This window comes from Silene latifolia, chromosome 10 (assembly GCF_048544455.1).
Source record: "Silene latifolia isolate original U9 population chromosome 10, ASM4854445v1, whole genome shotgun sequence".
Taxonomy (NCBI): domain Eukaryota; kingdom Viridiplantae; phylum Streptophyta; class Magnoliopsida; order Caryophyllales; family Caryophyllaceae; genus Silene; species Silene latifolia.
Window position 1 is genome coordinate 1,411,639 of NC_133535.1, and position 16,045 is coordinate 1,427,683.

Genomic DNA, 16,045 nt, shown 5'->3' on the forward strand with positions numbered 1-16,045 from the left:
AATTTTAAATGTTTGTATTTTTGGAGCCTTTGAAGTGACACCTAAACACCTCCCTCCCCTCTCTACTCTACTCTCCCTATTTTTACTCAACAAACACTACACCCACACTCCTTCCACTCCTCTCTTTTCCTATCTCTCTCTATCCTATTCTTTCTCTCTCCACCACAACAACCACCACACAAACCACCACAATAACCACCCTATAATCTAACTTCCCACTTATTTTTACTTCATTATTAAATTAAACTCCTCATTTTTTCAAATAATACTTTAGATCTCTTAATTTTTCTTCATTAGTTAATTAATTACTTGTATTATTTCTTATTATTATATTATTATATTATACTCTCTGCTCATTGATTGAAGGCATTTACCCCAAATTAATTGGTGAGTTCTTCAAATTTCATCTTATTTTTGAGTTTTAATCACATGGGTATTCTTAAATTTGCTCTAATTTATCTTGGTCGATTTTGTTTTTTCAATTTATGTGTTAATTTTTCTGGGTTTTTTTTGAATTAATGCTGTATATTGTTGTTTATTAGTTTATTTATTTTTCATAAATAATCTGTAGCTTTGAATGTTACTTAAATAACTCAAATTAAATGCTTATTATATTCTTCTGAATTCGAATTTTCGATCTTATAATTAATCAGCATCATTTATTTATTTTACCAGAGTAGTTCAGAATATTTAATTTTAATTATTATTGCGGTTAATTTGAAAAATATTCATTTATAGTAAATTGTTCGTACATTGATTGGATCTTTCTATTTTCAATTTATGGAAGTTTTGTTGAATTAAAGTAGTAATTCAACTGTACTCTCTAAAAAAAATACTATAGCGGTTTCTACTATAGCTAGGTCTAGATTTCATAGCCTCTCTGATTTTGTTGGGTAAAAAGTTAAAAAGAGCACTGTTATGGACGGTCTCTTTCGGGTTTTTTTCCGATCATATCTACTCACAAGTCACAAACTACAAACCGATAAAATAATACTCCCTCCGTCTCAATCACTTGTTCACCTTTTTTATTATCTGTGAGTGGTATTTTAATCATGGATAAACAAATGATTGAGTCGGAGGGAGGGAGCATATAGTGTCCCACTGTCCTGTGTCCGCGTGCATCTGTCATCCATATAAGCAAAATGTAACGATTTTATTTATTTATTTATGAGAGCGGAAGGTTGGCCGAGTCAATAGTTTACGTTTTTCTTTAACTCAAAATTAAGTAAATGTAAATGATTGACTCGCAAAATGTAAGGTTTTATTTAGGTTGGTTTAGTGGAAACTCGTAAGAGAAGGTCCTTAAGATTGTTCAAATATACTCTGTTCGTCTTGGTCAATAGTTTATGGTATATTTACTCGTAAAATAAAGTAAACGTAAATTATTGACTCGGGAATGGACTGTACTACTAATTAAAAAGTGAGACATGGATTTGGTATATCAAATCAATAATGAGTGAACATTTACAGTGTCTGAATGCAAGAAAAAGGAAAAAGGAGAGTTGGGTTTTATTACTTTGTCCTTGGATTCCCGAGAAAACCGTGGAAAAAAAAACAACACAGTAATTTAAACAGTGGAATTGTAGTATTGTAGAAATCCCTTTTTTAGTGTGATTTTAATGTTATGTCTTCAAATATTTTTGTTGTTTTTCATGCCAATAAATTTAAGTACTCCCTAGTCCCTACTCTTACTCACTGCCTACTGTCCGGTTGCCGAGTCTATAATTTACGTTTAATATATTTTGGGAGATTAAAATAAAGCAAACGTAAACTATTGACCGACCCGGAAGAAGTATTTTCTTTGAGCTCTTCGTCAAGTCATTTTAGATTGATGGGGTTAACTGTTAAGGCCGTGTTCTTTTAGACTTTATTTCAGTTTTGATCATTTTTGTTTAGTAATTAAATTTTATTTACTTAAGTTTAGTGCAGTCCAAAAGAACAAGACCTAACTGGGGTTGTCGAGTCGACTCATAAATGACGAAAAAACATTTAAATTATTGCATTATTGATTCGTACACCCAATTTTTTTGATATGTGTTTAGCCCCCTAGCTTTAGCCTTTTCCTCCAGCGTTGCTTTCGAGTTAGTTGGGTATTTGATCTTGTCGTCATAAGGTCATTGATTGAGCGATTATACGATTGTTTTAGGAAAACGGAATAGAATGAAATGTTAAAATTTTTGAGTGAAATATGAAGGAACTGGGAAGCGCAATATATGGGATGAGTTTGTTTTTGGTTGGATTTTAACACTTGGGGAAATATAAGTGTGTGTGTCTTTTTCTGTCCTTTTACTCCCCTGGCCATCTGCATTAAAGTTTGTACATGTGCTGTTTGCTTGTGGACTACAGTATTAAATTTCTTTGGTGGTTGAGTTTTTGTTTTGCTGTACTGAAATAGTTGCTAGAATTCTGGGAAATAGGCCAGATATATAGACTAATGTAGCTAAATTTTTATTTTTGTTTTTAGTCTAATATTAGTTGTAGTTAAAGATTAGTGGATTATTTGCGAATATTCAATGCAACGCGCTACAGTTCATAGGGTCAGTTGTTGAGGAAATGGAACGTTGTAGAGATTGCTATATTGGTGCGTAAAAGTAGTGACCATTCCGCTGTCCAGTGGTGATGCCAAAGAAGCAATGCTTTCTGCATTGCGGATTTGTGCTTGTTAAGAAGTTAGTCTATGTTAATGGTATGGTAGTACATTGTGTTTTGTAACGTGGTTCACTAATGTCTTTATATCTTAGAGATGAATGGAAGTGAAGGGGTTCATTAGAAATTTGCTCGGATCGCTTCTCTTCTAGCCAGAGAGTTGAAAAAAGATTTAGTAGCCTACTATCCACAAATTATTTGGAGAAAGGTGGAATAGTCTATAAAAAGCTTAACATGGCTAGAAGAGAAGCGATCCAGGCATGATTTTAGGCAAGAGAAAAGACGATTCACAAACTTTAGGCAATATTTGATACAAAAGGGAAAAAAAGTGTCTAGACTTGTTCGTATGAGGGACACGACTGACGAGGACGTGCATGATAGAGTACTAATAGAAACAATTTGGTGGAATTAGGCAAAAATCAAAGGTGCTTCACAAAAATAGATTTGACATCATCAAGCAATTATAGGAGGGAGTTAATACGAGTATGCAGACTAGTGTTGGGAAGGTATAAAAGCTCCTTTATGATTCTTAGAGTGCATTAACGTTTTGCGCTCAGTCATTTTATTGTCGCCAGAATCCTGGACTTCTGGATAAATATATTAGATTAATTACGGTGTTTGTACACAATATTGTGTTGATTGATTTGATTATAAATGTTGAAAGTAAGGGTTAACTTTTGGATGCTGAGGTTGCTTGGAGTGTAAATTTGGTGAGGTTAGGGGAAGAAAGACAAGGGGAATCGTTTTCAATGGAATGACCGTCAGTGCTTTTGTCTATTCTATCATCATTTTTTATTCAATAGAATGGGAAATCAGATTGAGACTTCGGATCCTCTTCGTTATATTTCCCAATATTATCTATTACTACTTTTATGCTCTTAAAAATTCTGTTAAAAAAGTTTTTTTTTAATTTCTTGGTCTCTTCCTGGTCTTTTTTTTATACTTTTTTTTTTTTTTTTTTTTTTCTTTTATACTTGTTTCTCTATATATGTTATGTACTCATATTCCTTAAATGTTGATCAAACTTAAAATCGATTAACCAAGTCAAATGTTAGATATTATAAATGGGAACGAGGGAGTACTTTAGAGCCTTTCATGCTGTTGCATGCTTTTGTTTGGAATAATCTGCTTTATCTGCATAAAGTAAGTTGATGTGGGTAATATGTAGCAGTAACCTCAGTTTAAGCGACATTTAAGTCAGTTTCATAGTGCCTAACTTCTGTAATGTGCTGGCAAAAAGCAGTGAAATATGGACCGTCGAAGCTGGCCGTGGAAGAAAAAGTCATCTGAGAAGTCAGCTGCAGAAAAGGCTATTGCTACACTTGATTCTGCTGGTGCTTCTTTGCCTTCTGGTGGATCTCATGCTGATAAGGTTTGTTTCTGCTGTTGACCTATGACAGTCTTCCTGAGTTCTCAAAATGTATGATTCACAAAGAACTTTTGTTTTGAAAAATGACACAATATTGAAGAAAATGATTTACCCTTAAATATTAGTACAGTAAGGCTGTTTTACTTCTGAAAAGTAGGCCCACAGAGAATATAGAAGGATTTACGAATCAACCAAACAAGAAAAATCAAAGATAATTATGTAAATGTGAATCGAAGGGAGTTAAATTTCAGTCAATGCGACACTATGGTTTCAAGTGTTATTAATTTATATACTTCTGGTTTGATATTTTTGAGTTATAATGTTAGAAACTAGTTGAGCTGTACTAAAATTATTGGGATCATTTTCACATATGGTTCTATAACTGTATCATTATTCTTTTTTTTTTTTTTTCAAACAAACTGACATCTTTTATTTTCCGTCTTCTTTACCCCAGGATCATAACAAAAAATCAAGCTATGTTCAAATTTCCGTGGAATCTTACAGTCATTTGACTGGATTGGAAGATCAAATAAAAATCTATGAGGAGAATGAAAAGATGTTTGAAGATCAAGCAAAAGCGTATGAAGACCAAATGCAAACATTAGAGGAAGAAATTGATGAGCTAAGGGAGAAGCTTTCATCTGCCAATTCGGAGATCACTACTAAGGAAGAACTTGTTAAACAGCATGCGAAGGTTGCTGAGGAAGCAGTCTCAGGTACAGTCCTAGATTGTTTCGTGCACGGGAATTAATAGTTTTGCCGTCGGGAATAATAGTTTTGCTGGGCTAAAGTACTGTCTCTTTATACTTAATTAAACAGTACCCATCTGCCTTTTTATATAAGCCGTTCACATTTCACTACACTTTCTTTGAAGTTAAATATCTTACCTCTCCATCCCTTTTATATCTTCCCGATTGGACTTTTTTGGTCAAGCGATGTCAGCTCAACTTTGACTAATAGTTCTCTCATTATACAAGTCAAGGAATACAATTCCACCGCCCCTCCCTTTTCCTCCCCAATTGTTATGCAAACACACCCTTGATCTCAAACCACACTAGAACGAAATAAGCCGTAATATTTATAAATAACAGAGATGTAGTATTAGTTTTTTTTTATCACCGTAAGTGTATGAGGATTAACTTTTCTCTTCTTCAGGTTGGGAAAAGGCTGAAGCAGAAGCTTTAGCTTTGAAAAATCATCTAGAGTCTGTGACCCTAGCAAAGCTCACTGTAGAGGATAGGGCAGCCCATTTGGATGGAGCTCTTAAAGAATGCATGAGACAAATAAGGAACCTCAAGGAAGATAATGAAAGGAAGCTCCAAGAAGTTGCAGCCACCAAGAACAAGCAGTATGATATAATGAAGCATGAATTGGAAACGAAGATTGCTTGCTTGGATCAAGATCTGATGAGGGCTGAAGCTGAGAGCGTTGCTATTTCCAGGTCATTGCAGGAGCGTTCTAACATTCTTATAAAAGTCAGCGAAGAAAAGTCAAAGGCTGAAGCTGAGATAGAACTCTTGAAAAGCAATGTTGAATCCTGTGAGAGGGAGATAAACACTTTAAAATATGAACTCCATATTGTCTCCAAGGAGATGGATATCCGCAATGAGGAAAAAAACATGTGTGTCAAGACTGCTGAAGTGGCTAATAAGCAACAACTGGAAAGTGTCAAGAAAATTGCCAAGTTAGAAGCAGAGTGTCAGAGGTTACGTGGGCTCGTAAAAAAGAAGCTTCCTGGGCCTGCTGCTTTGGCCCAAATGAAGCTTGAAGTGGAGAGCTTGGGTAGAGATCAGGTTGACTCGCGCCTCCGAAGGTCTCCTATTAGGCCTTCAAGCCCTCAGTATTCATCTAATCCTCACATGTTGTCAATGCCTGAATTTTCCCATGACAGTGTTCAAAAATTCCAAAAGGAGAATGAGTATCTCACTGAACGGCTTCTTGCCATGGAGGAAGAAACAAATATGCTCAAAGAAGCATTGGCAAAACGTAACAGTGAACTGCAGACTTCTAGGAGCATCTGCGCCAAGACTTCAAGCAAGCTTCAAAGTTTGGAAGCTCAATTACAAACATTCAATCAGCAAAAGGGTTCAGGGTTTAGGGTTCAAGCTGAAAGATCTTTTAGTCAACATAATAGCAACCCTCCTAGCTTGACTTCCTTTTCTGAAGATGGAAATGATGATGCAGTTAGTTGTACAGAGTCCTGGTCTTCTGCTTTAATATCAGAGAAGAACAAGGATAAATCTTTGAAATCTGAGAACGGGAGCCATTTGGAGCTCATGGATGACTTTGAGGAGATGGAGAAACTGGCTCGTAATGATTCAGATTCATTTTCAGGCAACTCACCCAGTAAGACCGTAGCTATAAATGGGGTTGTTACTAATGATAAAGAACAAGTCAGCCTTAATGGAGATTTGGCTGCAAACATCGAAATGTTGCCGTTGGTGAAATTGAAGTCAACTATATCCAGGGTTTTTGAATCTGTCTCGAATGAATCTGATCTGTCTAAAGTTCTAGAAGATATTCAGCATGCTGTGCGGGAAGCTCAAGATAATATACATCCACACTCTATAATTTGCGTCTTTGAGGAAAAACACTGCTCGGATAGCACAGTTGATCATGTAAATGGAAACAATAAGGAACTTAGTCAAGAGCTAGAAGCTGCCATTTCTCAAATTCACAGTTATATTGTGTTTCTTGAGAAGAAAACTAGAGCAGTCCATGTTGTATCTAATGACGGTGATGGACTGACCCATAAAATTGAGCAGTTCTCTGCCACTTTCAACAGGGTATTGTGTAATGAGATCAGCGTGGATGATTTTATTTTGGCCTTATCCGATGTCATGGCCAAAGCCAGTGAGCTTGGCTTAGATTTCTTGGGTTACAAATTAAATGAAGCAGAAGTAGATAGCCCTACCTGCATTGACAAGGTTGCATTGCCGGGAAACAAGTCGCATCAAGGCGATAGCTACTCGAATGGTTGTGGCCCTACTTCTGATTCTTCTTCAAATCCTGAGGTTCCTCAGGAAGTAAATATTAAATGCTTTGTGGAGGAAGTTGAACAGTTAAAAGCTGAGAAAGCTAACCTGGAAAGAGAATTTGCCAGCTGTTCTCAAGATTTAGAAATGGCTAAATCTCAGTTGAAGGAAATGGAACAAGAACTATCTGAAATCAAAGCGGAGTTGACGTCCTCTAAGAATGTGAATAGCTTGGCTGAGACCCAACTGAAATGTATGGCAGAGTCGTACAAAACTCTTGAGAAGCGAGCTGAGGAATTGGAAGGTGATGTCAATGAACTGCGGGAAAAATTGGAGTCTTTGAACATTGAGCTCGAAACTGAAAAATCAAGTCATCAAGATGCTGTAGCCAGGTGTAGAGACCTTGAAGAACAGCTGCAAAAGTTAGTTCTGGTTTAAATCTTTTTAGAGTAAATTAGAAATTACTCCCTTTTACATACCGGTTTTTTAAAATCACTCCCTTTTATAATTTTTTTTTTTTAAATTACTCCCTTAGATGCATTTTTGTCAAAAATTGCTTCAAACTCCAACTTAAGTCACTTATTCCGTCTGTTTATGAACTTACTACGTTTGTGACTTGGCCAATTTATACTTTGAAAGGCATAACAATGGATAATAAGTTCAAAAACAGACAGAATAAGTCACCTAATTTGGAGTTTTGAAACAATTTTTGATAAAAGGGCATCTTAAGGGAGTAATTTAAAAAAATATATATATAAAATAAAGTTATTTTAGGAAACCCTTATGTAAAAGGGAGTAATTGTTAATTGACTCATCTTTTTATTACTACTCCCTCATCCCAATTTTATTCTGTGAGGAGTATTTTCATAAAAAGTAAACAAATGAATGAGACGTAGGGAGTACTTACTATTTACAAACTCTAGTATGTTAGCAGTGTTTTTGTATCACAATATTACTTTAATTTACAATTGTATTGCAGTTAAAGTACTCTGATTATCTAACTTGTCAGTTTTGTCTTTCTCTAAAGGAGCGGAGAGTGCGCGGTGTGCCTATCATCTGCTGCTGAAGCCGACATTAAAGCCAAACAGGTAAGGCACTAATTAAATCAATTATGCAGTGACTTGAAGGTTCATATTTTTGCTGGTGTAAATTTTTCCATTGTTATCAGCAGGCTAAAGACTTGGTATTCTTTGGGTTTGAATTTGAATTATGACGTAAGAAAAAAAAAATGACTCATTAAAGTGACTACGCTTCTTTTTATAGTGAATTAGGCAATCTATTTGATGCAATTCTAGACGTAGTTTTCATTATGGGTCATCCCATTTCTTTGTACTGTTATTCAGGCTGCATATATCTGATCCACCTTTACCCAGCTCTTTACGGGATCCCATTGTTATAGGACTTGAGATGTTATCTCCCTTTGTCTCTGAGTAGATGAAAAATTACCCTGGAAATATATGTAACATGCCTTTGTAGTATAATGGCCCTCGAAGAAACAAATGTTAGCGCGTGATAACTTATGGATCAGATTATTCACCACTAAACTATCGAGCTTAAGAGGGCAAGTGATAACTTGTGTACGAATATGTACTCCATGTTATCTGAAGAAGTCAGCTGGGGTCAGATGTCCTGGCCCTCCTCCCAATGTAGCAGTAATCTGTCGTTAGTGTTAGTAGTTGGGTATGCGTCAAGTGCAAGATAAACGAGCATTTTCCTGAGTTACCAATTATACCATGGTATTGAATTTGGGTTCAGACATACACAATTGAGTTATAAATGTTTTTTAAGGTTAGGCAGTATCTGCCGCATTTATGGATCAATCACCTGAGATAGACCAACAGGTCTACAATTACCAATATTGAGCATGTTGTGTCGACGACATTATTACTCTGGTTCCCAGAAGGCTCCCACAGATAAGCATCATAGCATGGTAAGGGCTAGCTAGCTAGCTGTATGTAGCCTGCCTGAGAGCTGAACAATGCAGAGGGGCTGTTTCCACATGGCTCAAAATTGCATCGAGACTTGCATTAAATGACACGTAGTTCACAATAAAATGAAGCCTAACGACATTTTGTTTTATTACATCATAATCGAACTCAATGAATAGCGAGTCTTTGGTGTCTATTGATAAGTGATAACAATGAACATTTTGGACCATGTTTGATACCTAAAGATCGTCTATTTCCCCGTTAATGAACAACAGGAAAAAGAGCTGGAAGCTGCAGCAGAGCAGCTAGCAGCATGCCAAGAGACCATTTACCTTCTCGGCAAGCAGTTGAAGTCAATGCGCCCTCAAACAGAACTTTTGAGTTCGCCCAACAGTGAAAGGAGCCCGAAAAGACACAGTTTTAATGAATTTGACCAAAGTCCCAGAGGCATGGATCGGGTTGAGATGGACACTGCCACTTCCCCTACTCTTCAAAGGTTAGGGTCCGAGTCACCTGTAGGTCTTTACAATGCACCATTTAGCCCATCAAACGGTGAAGGAAACATCACCAGGTCACCTGCATTCTCGAACCATCCAAGGCACAGTCCTACCAAGTCAGCATCTTCTTCCGCTTCTTCTACTCCGACACCAGAGAAGCATTCGCGTGGTCTTACCAGATTCTTTTCGTCAAAGGGGAAGAACAACAATTAGGCTTGCAACATCTAATGATCATTGGTAAAACAGAAAACAACCGGCCATTTGGTAATTTTCCAGGTGATGACGGCCGCCTTCCTCACAGAATGCAGTTTAAAAAACCGCTCAGAAATGATATTGGAGGTAGATGTCCTGAATGATGGATTATGGAGAATTTCAAAAGGGTAAAATCCTATTGGAATGGAGGAAGTAAGAAATTTATACTTATAGTAACCTCGAGCTCGGTTCTTTGTTTAAAGGGCTACATAATGTATGGAATGTTGCTGTATATAGTGATGTGCACATCCATCTAATTTTTCATTTCCCTCCTAAAATTGATCTTGATGAGGTTTGATGAGCTCAATATGGAGTCATGGAGGTGTTTGCATTGTGCTTACTGTATGTGACTGTGTTTGTGCATAAAACTACACATGGACTTTATGAAGTATTTATGATTGCGATTTCCGAGTGTGGATATGTTAGACTTTGTATGTCGGCTTATCGAGTTGAGTCATTATCGGATCATGCACAAAAGCACTCTAGTTCGGATGGGACAAATCGGATGCACATGTACAATTTGTACAATATATGGTATGTACTTTATTTGATGATAACTATAATAAATACTGTATAATAATATACTTTACAACGATCTTATACAAAATCAACTGATTCGAAAAACCTCCCAAGTCCCACGTCCATTCCCAAAGGGAGATTCTCAACTTGATGCAAACACTCAACCATGCAAGTAGCACCCCTAGACCACATATTCTCATTGAAGACATGACATATCCGTCACAAGCTGAAGACGGATATCATTTTACCTCATAATGTACCCACTTTTTCTCTCTCTGCAACACTATTCATGTGGTCCCCTTTCTCCACTAACCCATTTTGTTACCATTTTATCTCACAAAATATCCGTCACAAATGGTAACCCGTCACAAGGGAGACCAATTGTAGACCACAATCAAAAATAGTCCGCCACTTTTCCACTTGAACACTTTGCATTTTGCAATATGGATGGTCCTCACTCCTCCCTCAATGTATACTCCACTTTCTTACAACATGTGGTTAGCTTTTTAATGTAGAGCATATGCCCTAGTCCTCCACAAAATGTACACAATAGTTGCATATCATGATACCTAAAATACAAAAGTGTTAAGGTGACACTTAGCTAGCTTAACTGGTAACATCATGAAAGATAAAGTGTTCATGATCTGGATTCAAAATTGACAATTAGATTTCTACAAAATTGACCTTGTTTGAGTGACCCTTGAATCGAGGACCCGAGCAGCAGTTACGAACTGATCATTATCCTCAAATAACTTGAAAATAACAGATTCGGAAATGACCCGAAGAAATGAGCCCGACCCAAATTCTCGCAACTCCGAAAATGAGCTGACTCGAATCTACCTGACCTAGTTGACCTCCTAATATTCGCCCTCTAACTTTCTTTACATAAAATTAAAAAAATTAAAAACTGTTTTTTAGCGTTTTCGTTATTCTTTTCGACTCAATTTCCGACTAAACCGAATGATATAACAAATTCAAAAAAATTGCTCACATCACAAACAATATTCATTTTTCTTTTCCTCCAAATCCACCGGATCACTACAAAAACTAAAAACTTTATTCTCCCAATACCATTATTAATTCCAAATAGTCTTATTGTACTTCCCAATTTAATTAAACAACAAAAAAAAACCTTAAAAATCATGTCTTTCACCATTAAATCACACAATTCAAGCTACCAAAATTTCCAAACATTTACACACAAAAACCCCACTAAAAATTTCCCAAAATACATCTTCAAAAAACCCAATTTTTTCAACCAAAGTTACAAACTTTCTTCAGTTTCAAAACATTTAACAATGTCTACACCTCAATTAACCAAAAGGGTAATTAAAAGTTCATTAATTGACCCAGATGGTGGTAAATTAATTGATCTAATTGTACCTAAAAATGAGAGAGAATTAAAGACTAATTTAGCTCAAAATTTGCCTAAAATTAGGTTAAATAAAATTGATTTAGAATGGGTTCATGTGTTAAGTGAAGGTTGGGCTAGTCCTTTAAATGGGTTTATGAGAGAAAATGAGTATTTGCAAAGTTTGCATTTTAATTGTTTAAGGTTGAATAATGGAGATATTGTTAATATGTCTTTGCCTATAGTTTTGGCTATTGATGATGTTGTTAAGGAGGAAATTGGGTTGTCTAATGATGTTTCTTTGGTTGGTCCTAATGGTGATTTGGTTGCCATTTTGAAAAGGTTTGTAAACTTGTTCTCGCTCTGTCCCGATTATTTATTTACCTTTTATATTTATTGTGACACTAATTTTAATCATGCATGGAGCAAATTGGGTGACGCTATCTCATTTTCCGTTTTAATATTGTTGCTTAAATTGTGTTATTTTTTTTCTTGGCATTTTATTTGATTATGATGATTAGAATATTAATTAACTATGATGCATATATTCATGAAAATGGCTGATGTTTTTAGTTTAAGCTTTGTGATTGTATGGTAGTTGGTAGAGGACTGGATTAGTGCATAATTTTGGAGATAAATTTCCGTCTCAATCATTTGTTTACCCTTTGATTAAAATTCCGCTCACAGTGAATATAGAGTAGGTCTCCTGAGAGACGGTATCTTAATAAGGTTTATTGAGAGATGATCATTGTACAATTTTAAGAAAAAGTGGTACTAAAGGTAATGAATAGGTACAAATCATGATTAATGATAAAATGGGTACATTTATTACCTAAATAGATACGAAATTACTATGTCACGATCAACAATAAAAGGGGTACGAAATACAAATAAAAGGTACTAAAGATTGGTCTCTTAATAACTTAGTGAGAGACCGTCTCTCCCAAGTTTTAGTGGTGAATATAAAAGGTAAACCAATGGTTGGGACGGAGAATTTCATAGTTGTTATAATACACTAAGCTGATCTCTTTGGGTGTGCTAGTCCCTTTTACTGTGGGTAGTACAAGACTGTTTATTATGGTGTCGAGTTAGCTCGAATATAACTTTGAACTACAAGAAGAAGGATAGTTGTCTTCATGGAGAATTTGATAAGTCTGCAACCAATTTAGTTTAGTAGGCCGAAAACTTGGCAATTAGTTTCAGAAAAACCGAAATGAAAATGTATTGGTGGCATTCTTTTGAGGCAGAATTGTGCAAGGAATGCTTAGGTCTTTTTGAGAAGTTCATACTGGTGAATGTTAATATAGGTTCGTAATTTATGATGTTTATGTTTCGGAAAGTGACGTTTTTGGAATAATGTATGCTGATTGCTGAGTGAGATGGTAGTGGATGATTGATTAGTTGACTGTTTCAATGACTTGTATAAACTCTGGAAGTGTTTTTGTTTGTCCACTGAAGATTGCTTGACATAATTTGGTGTTGCGAAATATGTCGGTGTTTTGCTATTGGCTGTTGCTAATCTATATAATTGACTCAATTTTGGACCGTTTTTCTCTTAGAGAATCATTATATTAAGCGACTTCAATGAGTCGTCCATAAAGAATATTTCTTATCATCACCATGTCTGTTCACAATCTTGGTCAAATCGGTTTCATTTCTTATACTTGCAAGTCTTAACTAGCGGTCCTGAAGGAATTTATAAATTACTAGTGATCCGAAGGTTTATTTATATTGGAATTAGCGTAATTGTGTAAACTTTGAAGTGAAAGAGCAGGAGAGTCGAATGCTAAACAAGAACTGTAACTCACAGCTTTTTATTATCGAGCTTGTTCTATCTGTCGAGTTAATCACCTGTTTCATTATTTTTTTTTCCGTGTAAGAACATTCCCCTTAACCCTCCAATGGATAGATTGTTTCTGTCACATTCGTTGCTCTCTTAGAACATTTTATATTTTGCATTTCATATTTTGGAAATTCGACAGTCTTATTTGTTACTCGAAATTGCAGCGTTGAAATATATAAACACAATAAGGAAGAGAGAATAGCTAGGACTTGGGGAACTACTGCTCCTGGATTACCTTATGTTGAAGAGGTAATTACACCGGCTGGAAATTGGCTTATCGGTGGGGAACTGGAAGTGCTTAAGCCAATTAAGTACAATGATGGTCTCGATCACTACAGGCTTTCTCCAGATCAGCTCAGGAAGGAGTTCGATAAGCGTGAAGCGGATGCAGTTTTTGCATTCCAGCTACGAAATCCTGTTCACAATGGACATGCGTTGTTAATGAATGATACACGTAAGAGGTTATTGGATATGGGTTATAAGAATCCAGTTCTTTTGCTTCATCCGTTAGGCGGTTTCACTAAGGCTGATGATGTTCCATTGGATGTTCGGATGGAGCAACATAGCAAGGTAATATTTCTCATCTATCTCGGTTCTTGATGTCTTTAGCTAGTTGTATACTGAGAGAAGTAATCATTCAGATTTACCTGTTTTGTCTGCCTTTTAGTGTGAAGGAGCCACCTAACCTATAACTTTACCACCTAACCTAAACAAAATAAACCCGTAAGGTTGGCTTATGAATCGTCCCCCGGCTTTCTCCTACAATCTGATTTATTTGCTGAAGCCATGAAGGAATGTTGAAATACCTTTTCAGACGGTATTGTGTTTTTAGGATTGTTTTTATGTTATTGACACACACTAATGTAAACGAGTGCCTTTAAAAAGATAAATTTCGATACTTCATCTTCCCGTTTTCCTGCTTCTTGTAAAAACTAGTGTTTACGTCCTGTCAGGTTCTAGAAGATGGAGTTCTTGATCCAGACACCACAGTGGTGGCCATATTCCCGTCTCCAATGCATTATGCTGGTCCAACCGAAGTACAGTGGCATGCTAAAGCACGGATAAATGCAGGTGCTAATTTTTACATTGTGGGTCGCGACCCTGCTGGTATGGGACACCCTACAGAGAAGAGAGATCTTTATGATCCTGATCACGGGAAGAAAGTATTGAGCATGGCACCGGGACTCGAGAAGTTAAACATCCTACCCTTCAGGGTGAGTTTGGACTTCTTTATTTCGTTTCTCTTCCCTATTTCAAATAAATTTCTATCTGATTGACATGATTCAATACATCCGCAGGTGGCAGCTTATGATACTGTAGCAAAGAGAATGTCATTTTTCGATCCTTCTCGTGCTAAAGATTTCCTGTTCATTTCTGGGACCAAGGTAATATTATTTAATCTGCTGTATCTAAATTTAGGATCATGTGTTGCCTGATGTTGGTTGCTATTATATCAGATGACATTTGTTGAAGAGGGTTAAAATTGTGGTTTACGATGTTGAAAGTTGTTTTTGCTCCATGCACGATACAGTTAATAATAAGCTTGTTGAAGTAATGAAGTTGATTCAGAAACAGAAGCACTGTTTCGGGTTTATCCCGTCTTCTGTAGTCCTGGTTCTAATAGAGTACCCCGTATGTGTGGTAGGATCACAAGGGCAGTAACTCTCTCCCTTTCGAAACTTAAAACCTTAGTTAAGCGAGATCAACCCCTTACCGGTTGAATTTATACACCGTAAATTGCTAATGGAGTAGTCAAGTCTTTTAATGATTTTACATTTTTTTTCTTAATTTTTGTTATCAGTTCCTTTTGATTTTCATGTTCATTAACTGTTTTTCTTTTGAAGATGCGGACGTATGCAAAAACAGGAGAGAACCCTCCAGACGGGTTTATGTGCCCTGGGGGATGGAACGTATTGGTCAATTATTACGCGAGCCAACAAGAAGAAGAGGCTAAGCAACCAGCTACCGTATCTGCCTAGACAGGCGGCTTTCTTACTTCCAACTAGTTCGATTTCAGGTGGTAGAACCTGTTAAGTGTTGAACACTTTGAATAACTCAAATTGCGAAATGTGATGAAGGAGTTGCGAACATCATTTATTCACTTCGGATGTAGAAGGCAAAACCAGAGACATCTCATGTACAACGCGGTTTTTTCTTAAATTTTTGAATGTTGTATGGAGTAGTTGTTTATAAGAATAGTCGGAGTAACATAAGTTATGCCTTAAGTGTAAAAGACGGTACTCATGGCCCGGGGTTCAAATCCCGTCATCATCATATTTGCTCTTGTGACTTCTTTCAAGGCCCGAAAAAGTAATATTTAAGGTGTGAGCTTGACAATATTATTTTGATTTTCACGATGAATAATATTTAAGTTCATAATCAAATTTTACAGTGAAACATAGATAATATGTCGAGCCATTGCCTTCGGGTGTATAGAAACATGAAAATGAATCGGAGGAAAAAAGTAAGCTTGATTTGAAATCGAGAGGATGTAGTCCCTAGGGCTATAAATGATCCGAGCCGGCTTGTCGAGCTTTTTTCCAAGCTCAATTCGAACTCGATAGTGATAAAACGAACTCGAGCTTCAATTTTTTAGGCTCGATGAGCTTTGAGCCGAGCCCGAACTCAGATCGGGCTCGTTTACAGCCTAGTACCTAATATGGGC

At 36.4% G+C, this 16,045-nt stretch overlaps 2 protein-coding genes across 4 annotated transcripts; both read left to right on the forward strand.

Annotated features, from left to right (window-relative positions):
* Positions 1 to 25: 25 nt before the first annotated feature.
* Positions 26 to 10,075, forward strand: LOC141604641 (filament-like plant protein 4). 3 transcript variants are annotated; one of them, XM_074423075.1, is made up of 6 exons: positions 26 to 387; positions 3,887 to 4,018; positions 4,470 to 4,731; positions 5,171 to 7,412; positions 8,018 to 8,078; positions 9,194 to 10,075. In XM_074423075.1, the coding sequence occupies exons 2-6, from the start codon at positions 3,896 to 3,898 to the stop codon at positions 9,626 to 9,628; spliced, it is 3,123 nt and encodes a 1,040-aa protein (XP_074279176.1). In that variant the 5' UTR covers positions 26 to 387; positions 3,887 to 3,895; the 3' UTR covers positions 9,629 to 10,075. The 3 variants fall into 3 exon arrangements, with proteins under 3 accessions (XP_074279176.1, XP_074279175.1, XP_074279177.1); XM_074423074.1 differs by having other exon boundaries at positions 3,890 to 4,018; XM_074423076.1 differs by lacking the exon at positions 26 to 387 and adding an exon at positions 2,984 to 3,152 and having other exon boundaries at positions 3,890 to 4,018.
* A 1,110-nt stretch (positions 10,076 to 11,185) lies between these two features.
* On the forward strand, positions 11,186 to 15,719 carry LOC141604647 (ATP sulfurylase 2-like). The gene is made up of 5 exons (XM_074423081.1): positions 11,186 to 11,879; positions 13,545 to 13,950; positions 14,334 to 14,594; positions 14,679 to 14,765; positions 15,225 to 15,719. Exons 1-5 carry the CDS (start codon positions 11,329 to 11,331, stop codon positions 15,357 to 15,359), a joined length of 1,440 nt encoding a protein of 479 aa, XP_074279182.1. The 5' UTR covers positions 11,186 to 11,328; the 3' UTR covers positions 15,360 to 15,719.
* The last annotated feature ends 326 nt before the right edge of the window (positions 15,720 to 16,045 follow it).